Raw genomic sequence first — 16417 nt, forward strand, 5'->3', positions numbered from 1 at the left:
TTTCCCATATTTAAGGCAATAGGACTTAATGCACTTGCCACATCTTTTCACATAAATCTTTATAAATAACTGTTATGTATTCTTTTGTTTTAAAGCTTATAGTTTCTTTTGTATGTAAGATTATATCTTAGGATATTGAATTATAGTTTGGTTTTCGAAGAACTGTTTGCTCTGCTCATAATTTAGTGATTTTTGAACATCTCAAATATAATGTTAGTTGTTGACATTTTAGAATTGTAATATGTGACACATGTAAGAAGGGGCACTCAGACCTTATTATAAAGCAGTTAGCTGAAAGGTGGGTTTCAGTTAAAGGCTGAGGGCAACAAGGCTCTTATGACCATTCTAAGGAAGTCTATCAATATATAGGGGATGTAATCATTAAGTGAAGCCCTAATTTAAAAGAGATAAATATGATTCCATGCCTGGAAAAAGGATTTTATCTTTCAGTGTACAGATAGATGCAGGGGCGCCAGAACGACGCGAGGGCCAGGGTACCAAAAGATAGAAATTTGTCAATTCCGAGAACGCTGTTAAGAGTGTCTCTAGCATTCCAAATTCCAACATCAAACCCTTTAAAATACATGATAAAGAAAGAGACAAAAGCCTGATTATTCACAATTTTCATATCATACATATCTATCATTTAAATATGAATAGACTAGTAAAAAGGTTGAAAACTTCCATCATTAGGGCATGGGTATACATGTATACCCCAGAAAAGGGCAGGGTACCATTTGTATACCCTGATACCCAGGTTCCAACGCCCCTGGATAGATGTATTCTCATTCGAATTCTGTTGTCTAATCTGGAAATAACCTGAATGTCACTGATGTCCGGATCAGTTAAAACTTATAGTTAGAATGAATGCACATATCTATAGCATGTTCTTCTCACATATAAATTAATTAGTTTATTAATATCTTCAAAATTTAATCAAATGGATTAATTTTAGTATATGTTCATATGTAATAATATTTTATTTTTTTAGAATTTTTTAATTTAGATATTACATTTATACTTTCACAGAATTGTGAAGTGCACATTATTTTTATTTTTTTTCATAATGCATCAATTTCATATGTTATTTCATATTTTGGACAAAGTCACAGGAAATAAATGTCTATTATAAAAGAATACTTCACTAGTTGGCAGTGAAATAAATGCCTATTATTAAGAAATACTTGACTAGTGGGCAGTGAAAATTTGAAAGATATGATAATATTAATTGCAAAATATTAATTGTTTTTTAAAAAAAAAACTATTTGAAAGAAAATGATGTATTTTCTCAAAAAATCACAATATTAAATTAAAGAGCTACATTGTTTGCAATGCTTATTGTAGTTACGTATGCTAAAGATTAGTGTTGAAATAATACCTGGGTACGTCCATCTTTCCATTTGTATTATATATATATATGGCCATTACCAAGAAAAAGGAATAGTTAAATAACTTGTTACTTAATTTTTCAGGGAGCATCATTAGGTAATGTTGTTACGTCAATACCACATCTAGTTAATACCAAGATGGCGGAAGATTTATTCCCATACCCATTTCATGATTTAATGATATGGGCCGTTTTAATGAAAAGACAGAAGATGGCCCTATTTATGTGGCAACATGGTGAAGAGGCCATGGCAAAGGTAACAAAAATAAAAACGATGTTTATAGTATGTCACTGTTTATACAAGTTATGCAAGAGCAAAATCTGCCTATTGCATGTCTTTCTTTTGTCCTTAAATGTTACATAAACTATTAATTAGACATTTATTAACATGACAAGACCGAAATCAACTCTCGATGCCAACGGATACTCCGATATTAAATATGATTTAATTTAAAAATGAAAAAGCTAGATTAAGCTTCAGCAACCAGTTCTGTGATTACAATCAATGCACGCATCTTGTCAAACCTTCAAAGGCTAATATCTTCGCTCAGAATGAAGTAATTTGAATGAAATTTTCAATATATTCATTTTGCATTATTGATTTTTGACCCATTATAGCAAGAAAGGCTAGCTCCTTATATAAATCTTACATCATGTATCTTTAATTGAACATAATTTAAAATTGATTCAAACAGTTTTCTAGGTTTTGTTGTTTGTTTCTTTATGTGCATGTATTTAGAAACTATTTTGTGACCAATGATCTGCAGAACGTTAGGCTCATCCAGAGCTTAAGACTAACTTGTTTTTAAACTGTTTTGTTGTGAATGCACTTAGAAACACTCATGTGTAATGAGGTGCTATATAAATCGAACAATTATAGTAATAATAATAATACCATGAAAACCATAATCACGAACAAAAACTTTAATACAAAAATAAACTGAATATGTAAGAGAGATTTCTTGAATTAATAACAGTGACATTCGCTAACACTACAACTGGGGTATCGTGTAGTTATGCTGTTTTAGTGGGAGATTCTGTAATTGATTACTCAACACCGCTAGTGAAAGTAAACAGTTGTAAAATCAACTCTCATTATCTAATCTTGACGGACCATTTTAAACTACGCAACAGTTAGGTTCCCAATATTTTTTGATGATTCTCACTGAATTTGAACATTTTGTCAACAATGGTTTGAAATGAAACATTAAATACAGAAACTCCTGCAAAAGCAACATGACTAAAGGATACCTGAGATAAAAAACACAACACAATTTATATGGAAAACAATCACTGGTTTATACACATATAGCATGACGTTTCAACAAGTATTTTCTTGTTATATACCCGAGTTGTCGTGTAATACATGCCAGACACAAAACATATTGTTAAAACTGCTGGAAAAGCTACAAATACTTTGATACTATAATACTCTTTTATTCAGGCTTTATTAGCATGCAGGTTATATAAGGCCATGGCACATGAAGCAGATCAAGATGATTTAGAAATAGAATTAACTGCCGAATTCAGGAGATATGCCAAGTAAGTCAAATTTTTAAAAATTTCTCACTGTGTGATGTGTATAGCAACATGAGTTCCTTTAATTCCTTTTCCATGCAGAATTATATAAATATTGATCTATGACCTCAAAACTGCAGGGGGTTAGGGTGGGTAGGGGGTGGATGGTCGAATGGTTGTTAGCACGTTTGCACTGTATCATAAGGTCTGTTATTGAGTCAACTGGCGTGGTTTCGATTCCCCGGATGTAGGGTCGCATGTCCAACCTCATGGGTTTACTCCGGGTCCTCCGGTTTCCTCCCACTTCTAAAGACCCCTACTTGCAAGCGAATTATTGAAATAAAATTGAACCATGTGTTAGTCCCGAAATGACCTAGTTTGTGTCGAGTGGACATTAAACCCCATTTCTCTCTGTTAGAAAAGTGCAGTGGGTATCCGTATAAAGCTGTTATTATGTATAATATATATGCAGCCATCTCTGGCTAAATAAGTTATATGAGTCAAACGCCTTTAAATTATTATGCTAGGTTCCCACTGTCATGTGATGCGTTACAATAGGATTGTCACTATTGAGTCCACGATCTGCTAGATGCAGATCCGTTTGAACACGTTTTGATACGATCAACACGATTGCCACAACTGACCTCAATATATTATAAGACTAATGGGTTCATCACAATTACTCCACGATTAAAACCATGATTTCAATGCGTAGCGCAAATCGTGATAGTGGGAACCTAGCATTATACAAAGTATCAAATTATCTTATTAAGAAATGACCAAACTACTATGCTTTGAAATGGGTATGCACTATAAGATTATTTTTCTGAAAAACAATTGAAACTTTTGGACACGGCAGCAGCATATTTTGTGCATTTCTGATAAACTTTTACTACATATTATTTATTTATTTATTTATTGGATTGGTAAATCCTGTTATGAAATGTGAATTGTTTCTGAATATACTTATCACTTATTTTTTCAGAGATTTTCAGACATTAGCGTTAGAATTGTTGGAGCATTGTTATAAAATAGACGATGATTATACACAACAACTACTAACATACGAACTCAAGAATTTTAGTGAACAGACATCACTGAGTTTAGCTATGGTAGCGAACCATCGTGAATTTATTGCACATACATGTTGTCAGGTTCTACTGAATGACTTGTGGATTGGTGGTCTCAGAATGAGAAAAAATACCACATTTAAGGTGAATGAGATACTGTTAAAACATGAAGTAATTGTATATCTGTCGGTTATACCCCCATCAGTAGCACAGTAAGGACGCCACCGAGGTCTGAGGGGGGCCTTAGATAGTAATATATGGTTAATCTGGATTATGCTTAAATGATGAGGATTGGTTGATATATTCTACTACCATGTTTGTCCATACATCACAGATTAATTTCATATGGATGTTGGGGTGGGAAGAGGGGATGGATGACCGAATGGTTTGCGTGTGCACGTTGAATCATAAGGTCCGTCATTGAGTCAGCTGTCCTGGTTTTGTTTCTGCGGTTGTACGTGACAAAGAGTAGGGTCACCTATCCAACCTCATGGGTTTTCTCCAGGTCCTGTGGTTTCCTCCCACTGTTAAAGACCCCTACGTGGCAAGGGAACTATTGAAATAAAGTTGAACAATATGTAAGTCCTGAAATGACCTAGTTTGTTTCAAGTTAACATTAAAACCCATTTCTCTCTCTCACAATCGCATCTCGTTAGTGTTGCCTGTGCAACCTCGTGGGTTTTCTCTGGGTCGTCTGGTTTCCTCCCACTGCTAAAGACCTCTATGCGCAAGCGAATTATGAAATAAAATTCAACATGTGTTAGTCCTGAAATGACCTAGTTTGTGTCAGTGAACGTTAAGCTCTCTCTCTATCTCTCTCTATCTCTCTATAGTATAGTAATGATTGAATTGAACTTGCATGATATTTCTCTGTTTTTAGGTGATATTTGGAATATTTATACCGTTTACAATCGGTTTATTAGAATTCAAGAGTAAAGAAGAACTACAACTTATGCCGCAGACAATGGAAGAACATTTGGAAGATTTAGCAGATGCTGATAGTACATTAGATCATATGTATGCCTCGTTTGAGGAAGAACAGGTGATTGAAGTAAGGTTTTATTATTAGTTAGAATGTCCTGAGTGGTGGTTGATGTTTATAGTTTTTATCGTGCTGTTGTGTGCACTTGTCATGCCGTAAGTAAATGAGTTCATGCAATTTTATTTTTGTCCACACCAGGCTGTAGTCTGTCGTCCCTCTTTTGGTCAAAAGCTCTATTGGTTTTTTTTTATTAATGTAATATTTCTGATGCATGTATTTGATTTGAAATTTTCATCATTCTGTATTTGGTTTACAAATTCTAAATACTACCGTATTGACCCTTGAGTTAGCTTTTTCTTTTGTCGTTAAAGCTTATTTTTGCGCGAGTTGATTTTGATGTTGTTTGGCGTGATTTCTAGCTGAACAGTTAATATGTGATATTGTGTTTGGGGGTCGGCGGGGGGAGCAAGGGGGAAGGGGGAATGGACTTGTATCTCTGAGATCACATTACTAAAACTTGCCTGTATCTTCACAAGCCCAGTTGGTGCTGTATAGTACAACGTGAAACTCCATTTTATTTAACTTCATATAAACTTGTCCATACAAATGTTAGTGAAGAATAGAGTTGTATCCCTTGAAAGGATATATGATCTGTGTTTTTTCGTGCGTTACCCTGAAATCACAGCATAAACTTGTTCATTTAAATGTTGAGGAAGAATAGAGTTGTTTCCCTTGAAAGGATAAGCTTAAGAGCATTTTTAAATAGTATGCCCGTCTCTCTTTTCTACAATTATTGTCACAATCTGCTAATTATTAATAAGAAAGAGCAGTTCCGATTTTGATGAACCAAGTTTTCAGCCCAAATCTCTTTAAACATACATTATGCAATAGCTAAATCAGCCTATTGAAGATCTTTCTTTAGGCCTGAAATATTACATAAACTATTAATTAGACATTTTTAACATGAAAACAACATAATCAACTCTCGATGCCATATTATGTGTCCGATTTTTCATTGGATTTGAATCTGATCTGCTGTTCAACACCCATTAACCTCAAACATGGATAATCGAGACTTTGTTAATTATCATGACAGCGGGAACAATGATAATCGAGGCTACAGTGATTTTAAAATAAGGTTTTCTTGGCTTAGAGTGAAGCAATTTGACTGAAATTTTCAGCATATTCCCTTTACCTATTCCCTTTTGAACTATTAATTATGTGAGAACTGCCAGCTCTTTATCTAATTTTCCATAATGTATCTTTAATATAGAAAATTATTCCATTGTGCTTTTCAACTTTCCAGTTGTTTGTATTATTTCTTGCTTGAAACAAGTGATTTTGGCTATTTGTTGTTTTTATTTGTTCTGAATATAATGTCGTGATGGGGTTAATTTCGTATGGAGCATGATGATGTGACAACATTTATTTTTTACTTTTTGCTGTCATGGTTTTCTTTTGGAAGATCATATGTTGTATTGATACAAAGACGTCAAAATGAAATGAAATGGGGATTAAAGTCTTACAGTGACTTACAGTGATACATAGACGACAAAATGATACAGATTATGATAAAGAACTGGTCTTGAAATAGCATCTCTTGCCATTGTCTAATTCCAGCTCAGCTCTTTATGTAATGTTACCTAATGCCCCTTTGATATATAATATATATAAATATTTCGACTCAACAGTCACACTGCTACTCGAAGTGACTTTACTGTAGATGGGAGGGATAAATCTATTTGTTAAGGCCAGCTCAATTTTTGTCAAGGTCGCTGATATGTAAATAAGTTTAGGGCACATGATTGTTGGCGAGATTGTATGTTAGGGTTAGGGTAAGCATTGGGTCTAAGTCCAGTGTTAGGGTAAGGGTTTGGATTAGCGCTAACCCTGTTTACATCTCGTGACGTATGACGAAAAATTGAGCTGGCCTTATCATTTAGCACTAACCAGTTGGGAGTGTTATTGTTCCAGTACTTTTCTTCACCAACGGGGCTAGTCATGAAGAGGATTATATATGTGTAGGCTTTAGACAAAGATGACTTATGGCTATCTAAACAAGGACGTGTATTTTAAATATAGTTATGAATTTAAAAACATATGTACAAGGATGACTTCATTTTTGAGGATATAAATGACTTTACTTTTATTTTTTTTTGTTATTGTTAAAAACAGAACAGGTTTTATATATAAATAAGAAAAGCCCACATACAAGGATGACATTTTGTTTTTACTGATCTAGATTTAGAATAAATATGTTTTACATGAAATAAGGAAGTCAGTTCTATATGTAAAACAAAATAGGACAGTTAATGAAAATTCTGTCATATTATAAGGATTAGCTATAAATATCAATGGCTACAAAAGAAAGCTATGAAAATAATATTTTTATAATCTCCTTTAATATTCTTCCCTAGAATGAATTTGGAGATGATCTTGAGACGAGTTTTAACCAGGGTCAACCAGGAGCAACAAATCCCACGAAAGAAAATGGTACAGTTGTCCATGATACCAGCATCATATCCCAGTTACCATTCCGGAAGAAGAAGAGTCCACTACGATTGGGAAAGAAAGTTTATGAATTCTACAATGCTCCTGTTACTAAATTCTGTGCTCATACTGTAAGAATTTATAAGTTGATTACCGGTAACCTTTCTCTTAAAAATGTTTTGTGGCCACAGTCTGCAAAAACACAATAAACTTTGCCATTATATCAATTATAGGCTTACACAAAGGGCTACGAATTACTATTGATAATTTAAATTATTATGACCCTCTGAATTTGATGGAAACAACTACAGTGGACTCTGTCAAATCCGACATCGTACGGGATCGTTACAATATGTCGGATTACGCAGAGTGTCGGAATATTCAGTTTACTCAAAACAGAAGTATTATTGTAACTTCGAAAACAGGAAAGTATTATCATAATGTAGCTTTGAATCCCCAGAACGTTATTCCCTTTAAAAAGGATAAACCTTTCTGTACATTCTTCATCACGTCAATTTTTATATAATGTCGCTGTATTTGACACGAGAAACTAAAATCAAATACCAAGCGCCCTCTTAAAAGAGATTATAAAATTATCGAAGTAATTAACAAAGACCTACGCGAGCGAGTTTTAATCTTACCGATAATTGATTGGTAATTGTTTGTTAATCTTTTGTGGCTTCACACTCACCAATTGAAGGTCGGATTATACAGTGTTGATTCAATGGAAATCATGTGACGGGATGGCTGATTGATGCTGTAATTCAGAATATTCAGAATACAGATTACTCAAAGTTTTTTGGCTGAAGTAATAAGGAAATAAATCGGGACATGAAAATGATGTACGATTTCACAGAATGTCGTAGTATTCAGATGTTGGATGTGACAGAGTCCACTGTAGAAATTCTGACTGCAACCTTATCAATGAAAAAAAAAATCATTCAAACAAAAGGAACTTCAAAATATTTATTCATCCTGGTTAGGTTTTTTTTTTCTTAGTATGATAATGATTTTTTTTTACACTATAGTTTAAGATTTTTTAAAATTTTGTTTCATTTCAGATTGCTTATTTGACGTTTTTAGTTTTGTTTGGTTACACTGTTCTAGCTCAAATACAGACTGGTATAAAATGGCAGGAAATATATGTCATGTCGCATATATTTACGTTAGCTATAGAAAAAATAAGACAGGTAAGTGGAAAGTTACTTTCACAGGTACTATATTCAACCTCAAATTTCACAGATTCTCCCATTTTCAGTCTAAAACAGCCAGGACTGGATTAAGACCCCACAGAGGCCTAAGCACTTAAAAGATTTTGGTGCCCCTATATATATGTAATACAAAAATAAACCATAAACAACCGCCGAACACATGGCTCGAGTTTTTCTGGGATTTTATACACATCATTATTAATCGCGACAAAACAGGTAACGGTATTATGAAAAGACAAAAAAAAAACGAAAAACAAATTGAAAGTTCTTAATTAATTTCTATATTAAATATTTTAAATTTGACATTTAACAAAGCAGACATTCTGTGGTAGCCTCATTCCCATGATCCCCTAAGAACATGCTTAGTTTACTTAATGATTAATCGAGCACTGCCAACAGCTCTCCTCCGAGATCATCTTAAGATCCAGTCTTTCCCCCTGTTATACCAATTTCTTAAATCATTGTAACGCCGAATTATATACATTTAACTGGATACTGCTATTCTTCAATTTAATGATACTCTGCAGAATCATAAAAGTAAATGGATATTGCATTATTGATCAATTGGGCTGCGTAATGCATGGCAACTTCTCCAGACAATGGTTAAAGTTGCATAACTCACTGTTGTTCATCATAATATATAAACATTAACCTACTTGCGATATTGCTCAACACAGCACTTGTTTTTTGGGTTCAAGTCAACATGTCAGAATATCGAAAACGGAATTAAGGATACATTTTAATATGTTATTATTTGCATTTCACTAATGGCATATTGCATTAAGAGAGAGACATTAATAAAAAGTTTTTGGATTTGTATAAATATTCATTGTCCATCAGTGATGCAAGTGTCTTGAGAGGTTACGGCATTTTTACATTTTCCCTACGGATGCATTATGTAAGAGCAAAATCTATAATCCATTGCTTGTCTTTTTTTTAGCTTAAAATGTTATATAACTTATTTTTTAGACATTTACATGACAGGGGTTGAATGGCCGAATGGTTAGCATAAGGTCTGTCATTGAGTCGACTGGCGTGGTTTCAATTCCCCGCTTGTAAGTGACAAGGAGTGGGGTCACCTGTCCAACCTCGTGGGTTTTCTCCGGGTCCTACAGTTTCCTCCCACTGCTAAAGACCCCTACTCGTAATTCAATTATTGAAATAAAATTGAACCGTATGTTAGTCCCGAAATGACTGTTATATAATTTATTATTGAGACATTTATTTACATAACCATAATCAACTGTTTAGACCATTGACTGGCTTGGATATTGAATGGATTAAAACACCTTTGCCAAATAATGTTTATTATCACAACATTGGTAATATCAAGACTAACTTTACAAAACTTCAAACATTAATAACTAAATTCAATTTTCAATATATTCATTTTTCATTATCTCTTTTTGAACTATTACACAAAAAGGGACGGCTCTTTATCGAAATCTTACATAATGCATCTTTAATAGTGATGGATTTGACATGTATTTACTGGGGGGGGGGGGGAATTCTGTACTCTTATTCGACTTCCAATGAATAAATCTAGAGAAATTCTAAAATGTTTCAAGTGAATGTTCATTGAATTTTGTATTGTCTCCTTACTTTTTTCACCTCTCCACCTGTTGTTTTTCAAGTAGCTGTAACAATCTGAAATAAATCGTTAATATATTTAAATATATTCATATATTCTAGCTGAAGTGTACAGCAAGGATAAAACATAATTTTTAAATACAAAGTATCAATAAATACTTTCTTTTCATGAAACCGTATTCCGATAAGAGAGCACTATACATTTCCTCTAACGTAATTAATAATTATAATCTAGCATAAGGTTTTAAATCCATTTCTATCACAATCCGAAATATTCTGCATTCTGTACTCGGCAGGAGAATGGGTATTGTGTTAACATATATGTTTTTGTGAGAAAAAAAAAAAAGAAACCTAAATTGGAGATGCCCACTTTAAGTTGTTTACCTCATTAAGAATTAAGATGATGTATACAAGTTTATAGGAGTAGATAATTAGCAGGTGATTGAGAGGTAATTGCTTCTTCTCCTTGTGTCTGGTTCGGTTAAACTCTCATCAATACGTGACATAATTAACCTCACTTTAGAATTTACTTTATGAAAGGGATAATATGTATACAGAGGTCATTGTATGACCAAGTAGGGATGTTTAAATGAGGTACAGGTTTTCAGGACTTAAATGCATCACTCATTATTTTGTCTTAGTAATTAGCGAAAGTATTTGCGTTAATTTCTTCCAAGGGTTATAGCGTCGTTATCATATTTACCAAAGCTTTGTGTCTTTAATTGACACGTCATGTATGAGTAACTTGACGTCAGTCAACATGGAGTGCCATTAATGGTATAAAGTGTTCATTGGCACATATTTTTTTTCTAGTCTGAGTTTGCAATTAAAGAGTTGATTGGAAGCTTCAGTTACATTATGTTGATACATTTTTCAGTATGACACTTTTAAAGGGTCAACACCAACTTCAAGAAAATATATTTCTTTGATTCTGTGTCAATTTATTATACTAGTATATTCAAAATAACCTAGGGGGGTTGGATGGCTGAATGGTCAGCATGTGCACGCTGTATCATAAGGCCTGTCATTGAGTCATCAGTCATGGTTTCGAATCCCCGGTTGTACGTGACAAGGAGTAGGGTCGCCTGTCCAATTCTCGTGTGTTTTTCTCCGGGTCCTCTGATTTCCTCCCACTGCTAAAGACCCCTACGCGCAAGCAAATTATTGAATAAAATTAAAACCATATGTTAGTCCCGAAATGACCTAGTTTGTGTCGAGTGGACGTTAAACCCCATTTCTCTCTCTCTCTCTGAGCTCTCAAATAACCATAGTGGTGCGAGGAAACAGTGTTTAGTCAGATGAGTGATAAACCAACGTCCAATGAACTCAATGACAGTTTGAAATATGGTTTTCTCCCATTACTAAAGACCCCTACGCACAAAGTGACACTCGAACTAGTTGCTATTTGACAGTTGCCATTTCTGAAACATATAAGTAGGTTTATCGACCATGATGGGTGCTCCTTGATGTACTTTTGTATTGTTGGCAAAATATAACTTCAGAATTCGGTCAATGTATTGTTTGTGAAGAACTGAGGGAATATTATTTTTATTCATATGAGGAATAGATTTATCAATTTTGAATAATTTTCAATACATAGGGAACTGACTTGTTACCTTATTGTAGTAATATACAAGCCTGATGATGTTTTATGCTTTTGCTCATCCAGACACTTGATATTTCTCCAGACTCTTCAGTGATATAAGCACGGTCTGGTTGAACGAGACTAGATATTTAGTTATTCAATGATACTTAAGGGAATGAAAAATTGGGTATTAATGTAAATCTCTGCAGAATTCATCGCCTGAATTTGGCAAGCTTATATTGATTTTAAGTCAGAACTGTGAAAAGTGAGTTAGGCTCCTACAAGTCCAAGATAATTCTGTGATTATATGTTTACCACTGTTGCGATATGTTAGTTGTTACATAATATAAATCTATTGATCAAAACTAAGACACTTGAAGTTGGCTTAAAACTGACATGTAGTAGGTACATGTATGCATGTATAAAGCAAGACAAAAGTGTTTTTATAGTAATTCATTATTCTGGTTGGAGAATGGAGATGCAAGTTTCATTTGAATGTGGTTAAAGGTTAAATTAAAGGAGAGCAGATGTATGAGCTAAAAGTATTTAGCACAAAGTATGATGCAGTGCCTTTTGGACTAATGGCTGCCCCTGCAACTTTCAATCAAGCTACATTTCAATCTCTACTCTTTACAAATCCTTACTAATGAAATTTACATTTGGTGTAATATAAAATGCTATCAGTTGTGCATGAACACTTAAAATGATTTGGTAGTCCTTTATTGTCATAGGAATGATCTTAAAGCTTTGTTATTGTCCTTCAAGACTGGCTTGTACTTGTAAAAGGTATGTAATTGGATAATGTGTTAAGGGGCGGATCCAGGGGGTGGGGGGAGGTCGTGTGAGGGGTTCCCCCTACTCAGCTACATACAAATTTTGTAAAATAACCCATTTTATGAGAAAAGTGTCACAGTCGTGTGCTTTATCCTTTATGGTCAGATGGTGGTATGGAATGGGCATTCAAAACCTGAGATAATGATATAGGCATATGTGATATAACAATTAATACTTTGCATCAATGAAATTCAATCACAATGTCATCGTATTAATTCATAATAAAAAATCGATGTCAAACAGGGTGTTGGATTTCTCTCTTTAAAAATCTCAGTGTGTAAGTATATACGCCAAAATAATGATAGTGACCATGTATTTCTCAAAAATTTTCTCCCCCAACCCCCCCCCCCCCCCCACCTCAAAAGATACATTGTCTCAGGTACTCGGCAAACCCTCTTCGGCAAAAATTCCTGGATCCGCCCCTGGTGTTAGGGTTAGATTACATTGAAGGAAAAACAACCTGTTTTAACTTAACTTTGATGATGTGTAATCATATATAATTACCTGATCAAGGGCCATGTGGCTAGATGGAATATAATGTTATCAAATGATGAGTTGACAGGTCATCAATTTAAGACTTTGTATACTAATCACTGGTGAAAAACTCCAGAAAAAAAATCACGAAATGATACGTTGGGCTTTCCGTTAACATTATTAGAAAAGATGTTTTTTCCGTGTAGGTGATTATTTAGCTGATCATCTTCTACAACTTGAGTCAGTATGTAAGAAAGTAGCTTGAAATAGAAATTGTTGTAGTATAAAGACCCCTACGCGCAAGCAAATTATTGAAATAAAATTGAACCATATGTTAGTCCCGAAATGACCTAGTTTGTATGGAATGAACCCTTATCTCTCTCTCTCTCTCTCTCTTGTTTAAAGTTACAATTTCATATTTTCTAAGAAAGTCAAAACATAATTATTTTTAGGTCTTTTGCTCAATAGGTTGTCAACTCACTATTATACGATCTTTCTCGCACTTAAAAATCTTCACTCTGGAAATAATAACACAATTACCTCCCTTGTTTTCTATTCCCCACCATGGAATAGCTATCTTCAAACGTTTGAATTTGAAGTTGAAAATGATATTTTTGTCAATTTCTCAACTGGCAATAGTGAATTATAGGATTAATTATTCTTTTACAAGGTAGGACTGTTTATAGATACCATCTATTTTAGGGCTTTATTTTTAATACATTTTAAAAATATAACTTAAAAATATGAAATTGTAACTTTAACACCAATGAAGTTGGGGTCCACATCCTAACCCATGTTGCAGCGAGTTCACTCAATATATCACATACAATGCCAATGTGTACTGCCCTTCAATGGAAATATCACTGGAAATCAGATCTCTGTGCTTTTCTATTAAATAGGTATACATTGTCAGTTACCATGATTTGTACATAGACTGGAGAGACCAGTCTAGACTTCACAACAAGGCTGTTAGAAACCAAGAATGAATTGACTTACACTGCAAATTGGGTTATAACGAATTACACGTTAATGAAGTCCCAGTGTATATATATATATATATATATATATATATATATATATATATATATATATACCCAATTCTGAGAGATTTGATTTACTCTCCACAGGGAAAATTAAATAATTGGCTATCTGAGATTACTGTTCATGTATTATCTTTGACACTATAGTATCACATAGACTAATCAGGATTCCACATGGGTAATATTTAGTATACTGGTATATCCCTGTACAAATTTTACATTCAACAAAAGATAGTTATTGCATTCACTCTTTTCACCTTTGTGCTGTATAAAGTGAATATGCTATACAGTGATCATTGACAGCAAAAGCTCAACAAGGAGATTTTGTTTGACACAATCTTGTGATTTTGCCTTCTTACATCAACTAATCAATTAAGCAGAACAGAATTTTTTTGGGAAATGAATCACTGGTTTTATTGTAAAAGAACCACGTTTCGACAAGTATCCTCTTATCGTTATCAAGCACAATGACATAATTTGACCTCAAGTTTACTAAATGTCAGTGTGCTTGATAATGATAAGAGGATACTTGTCGAAACGTGGTTCTATTACAATAAAACCAGTGATTCATTTCCCCAAAAAAATTCTGTTCTGTTTAATGTGTTTCTCTATCACTAAATGCCAGTTAGAGACTATCAATTAATCAACCAAGTCTTCAATGGGTAAGGTATCTTTAACAGATTAAAGCTACTATAATGGAAAGTAAACACAATATTTGACTCTTTTTCTTGAGCTGAGATTCATAGCAAACAAATTTTGTTATACATTCTTTTCTCGTGCAAAACATAAAATTTAGCAATCAGGTCAATAATTTTATCATGTTGAATTTAATCAAACCGAATTTGTAGATCTGTGTAATTTTGTCACGACAATAATGTTTTTCCCACGCTTTGTAAATTTTCATATTGATCATAAAAATTGAGGTCGTTGTTATGATCACTGTTATTATTATAAATATGTCAGGAAATTGGAAACTATCGATATTTTTAATTTTATTAACATTTTTAGTTTCCTAAAGACTATTATCATGAATATAATTTTCATATTTATTGTTATTATGTGGGTGGTTGGATGGCCGAATGATTAGCATGTGTGCGCTGCGACAATACTATATACCAGAAAACACCAGAAAACTACTGGAAAACACCATGTTATACTGAATACTGGAAAACACTGGAAAAACACTAAATACCGGAAAACACACTAAATACCGGAAAACACCATAGGTAACCCTGAGCCTGGTCCTCTGTGTGAGGGGGTTTGGGTTAAGCTTAGCTTTTTCCGGTGTTTTCTGGTATTCAGTATAACATGGTGTTTTCCGGTAGTTTTCCGGTGTTTTCCGGTATATAGTATAGTCCTGTGCGTGGTATCATAAGGTCTATCATTGATTCAACTGGCGTGGTTTCGATTCCCTGGTTGTATGTGACAAGGAGTACAGTCGCCTGTCCAATCGCGTGGGTTTTCTCTGGGCTCCTCCCACTGCTAAAGACCCCTACACGCAAACAAATTATTGAAATAAAATTGAACCATATATTAGTCCCAAAATATTTTAGTTTGTGGCGAGTGGAGTTAAACCACATTTCTCTCTCTATCTCTCTCTCTCTCTCTCTCTCTCTCATGTGGGTGTGTTGTTATATGACCAGAGAGAGAAAACTTGAATGAAATAATTGTATTTAATTTGTTAAACAAATGATATTAGGTTAACAGAATATTTATATTTCTTAGAATATATTAACTTTGTCTGATCAATCTGGAGATAAGAAATTCTGTTTTCAAATAGGAGCTACAGCAGCTTGTGAGTAAGTAAGACGCTGGCTCGCTAGTCTGGAGGTCGTGGAGAGAGAGAGATAAATGGGGTTTAACTCCACTCGACACAAACTAGGTCATTTCGGGACTAACATATGGTTTTTAATTTTATTTCAATAATTCGCTTGGGCATAGGGGTCTTTAGCAGTGGGGGGAAACCGGAGGACCCGGAGAAAACCCACGAGGTTGGACAGGCGACCCTACACCTTGTCACGTACAACCGGGGATTCGAAACCACGCCTGTCGACTCAATGACAGACTTTATGATACAGCGCGCGCACGCTAACCATTCAGCCATCCAACCCCCCTGGAGGTCGTGGATTCGATTCTGGTGTTGGCTGAGAGAGAGTTCATCAGGATTTTCTGGCATGGTTTTCCGTGTACACATTGGCGTGCAAGTAAAAGATCCCTTGACAATTGGAATTCGATA

General features: G+C 34.2%; 1 protein-coding gene across 9 annotated transcripts in view; it reads left to right on the forward strand.

The window, feature by feature from the left end:
* Positions 1–16417, forward strand: part of LOC126819279 (transient receptor potential cation channel subfamily M member 3) — a 194069-nt gene that overhangs the window by 128367 nt on the left and 49285 nt on the right. For all 9 annotated transcript variants that reach the window (XM_050547244.2, XM_050547243.2, XM_050547241.2 and 6 more), the window contains 6 exons: positions 1473–1643; positions 2832–2929; positions 3891–4119; positions 4856–5017; positions 7375–7578; positions 8509–8637. In XM_050547244.2, coding sequence (XP_050403201.2) covers positions 1473–1643; positions 2832–2929; positions 3891–4119; positions 4856–5017; positions 7375–7578; positions 8509–8637 — 993 coding nt within the window. The remainder of the gene's footprint in view (positions 1–1472; positions 1644–2831; positions 2930–3890; positions 4120–4855; positions 5018–7374; positions 7579–8508; positions 8638–16417) is intronic.

This window comes from Patella vulgata, chromosome 4 (assembly GCF_932274485.2).
Source record: "Patella vulgata chromosome 4, xgPatVulg1.2, whole genome shotgun sequence".
In the NCBI taxonomy this organism is placed as follows: domain Eukaryota; kingdom Metazoa; phylum Mollusca; class Gastropoda; family Patellidae; genus Patella; species Patella vulgata.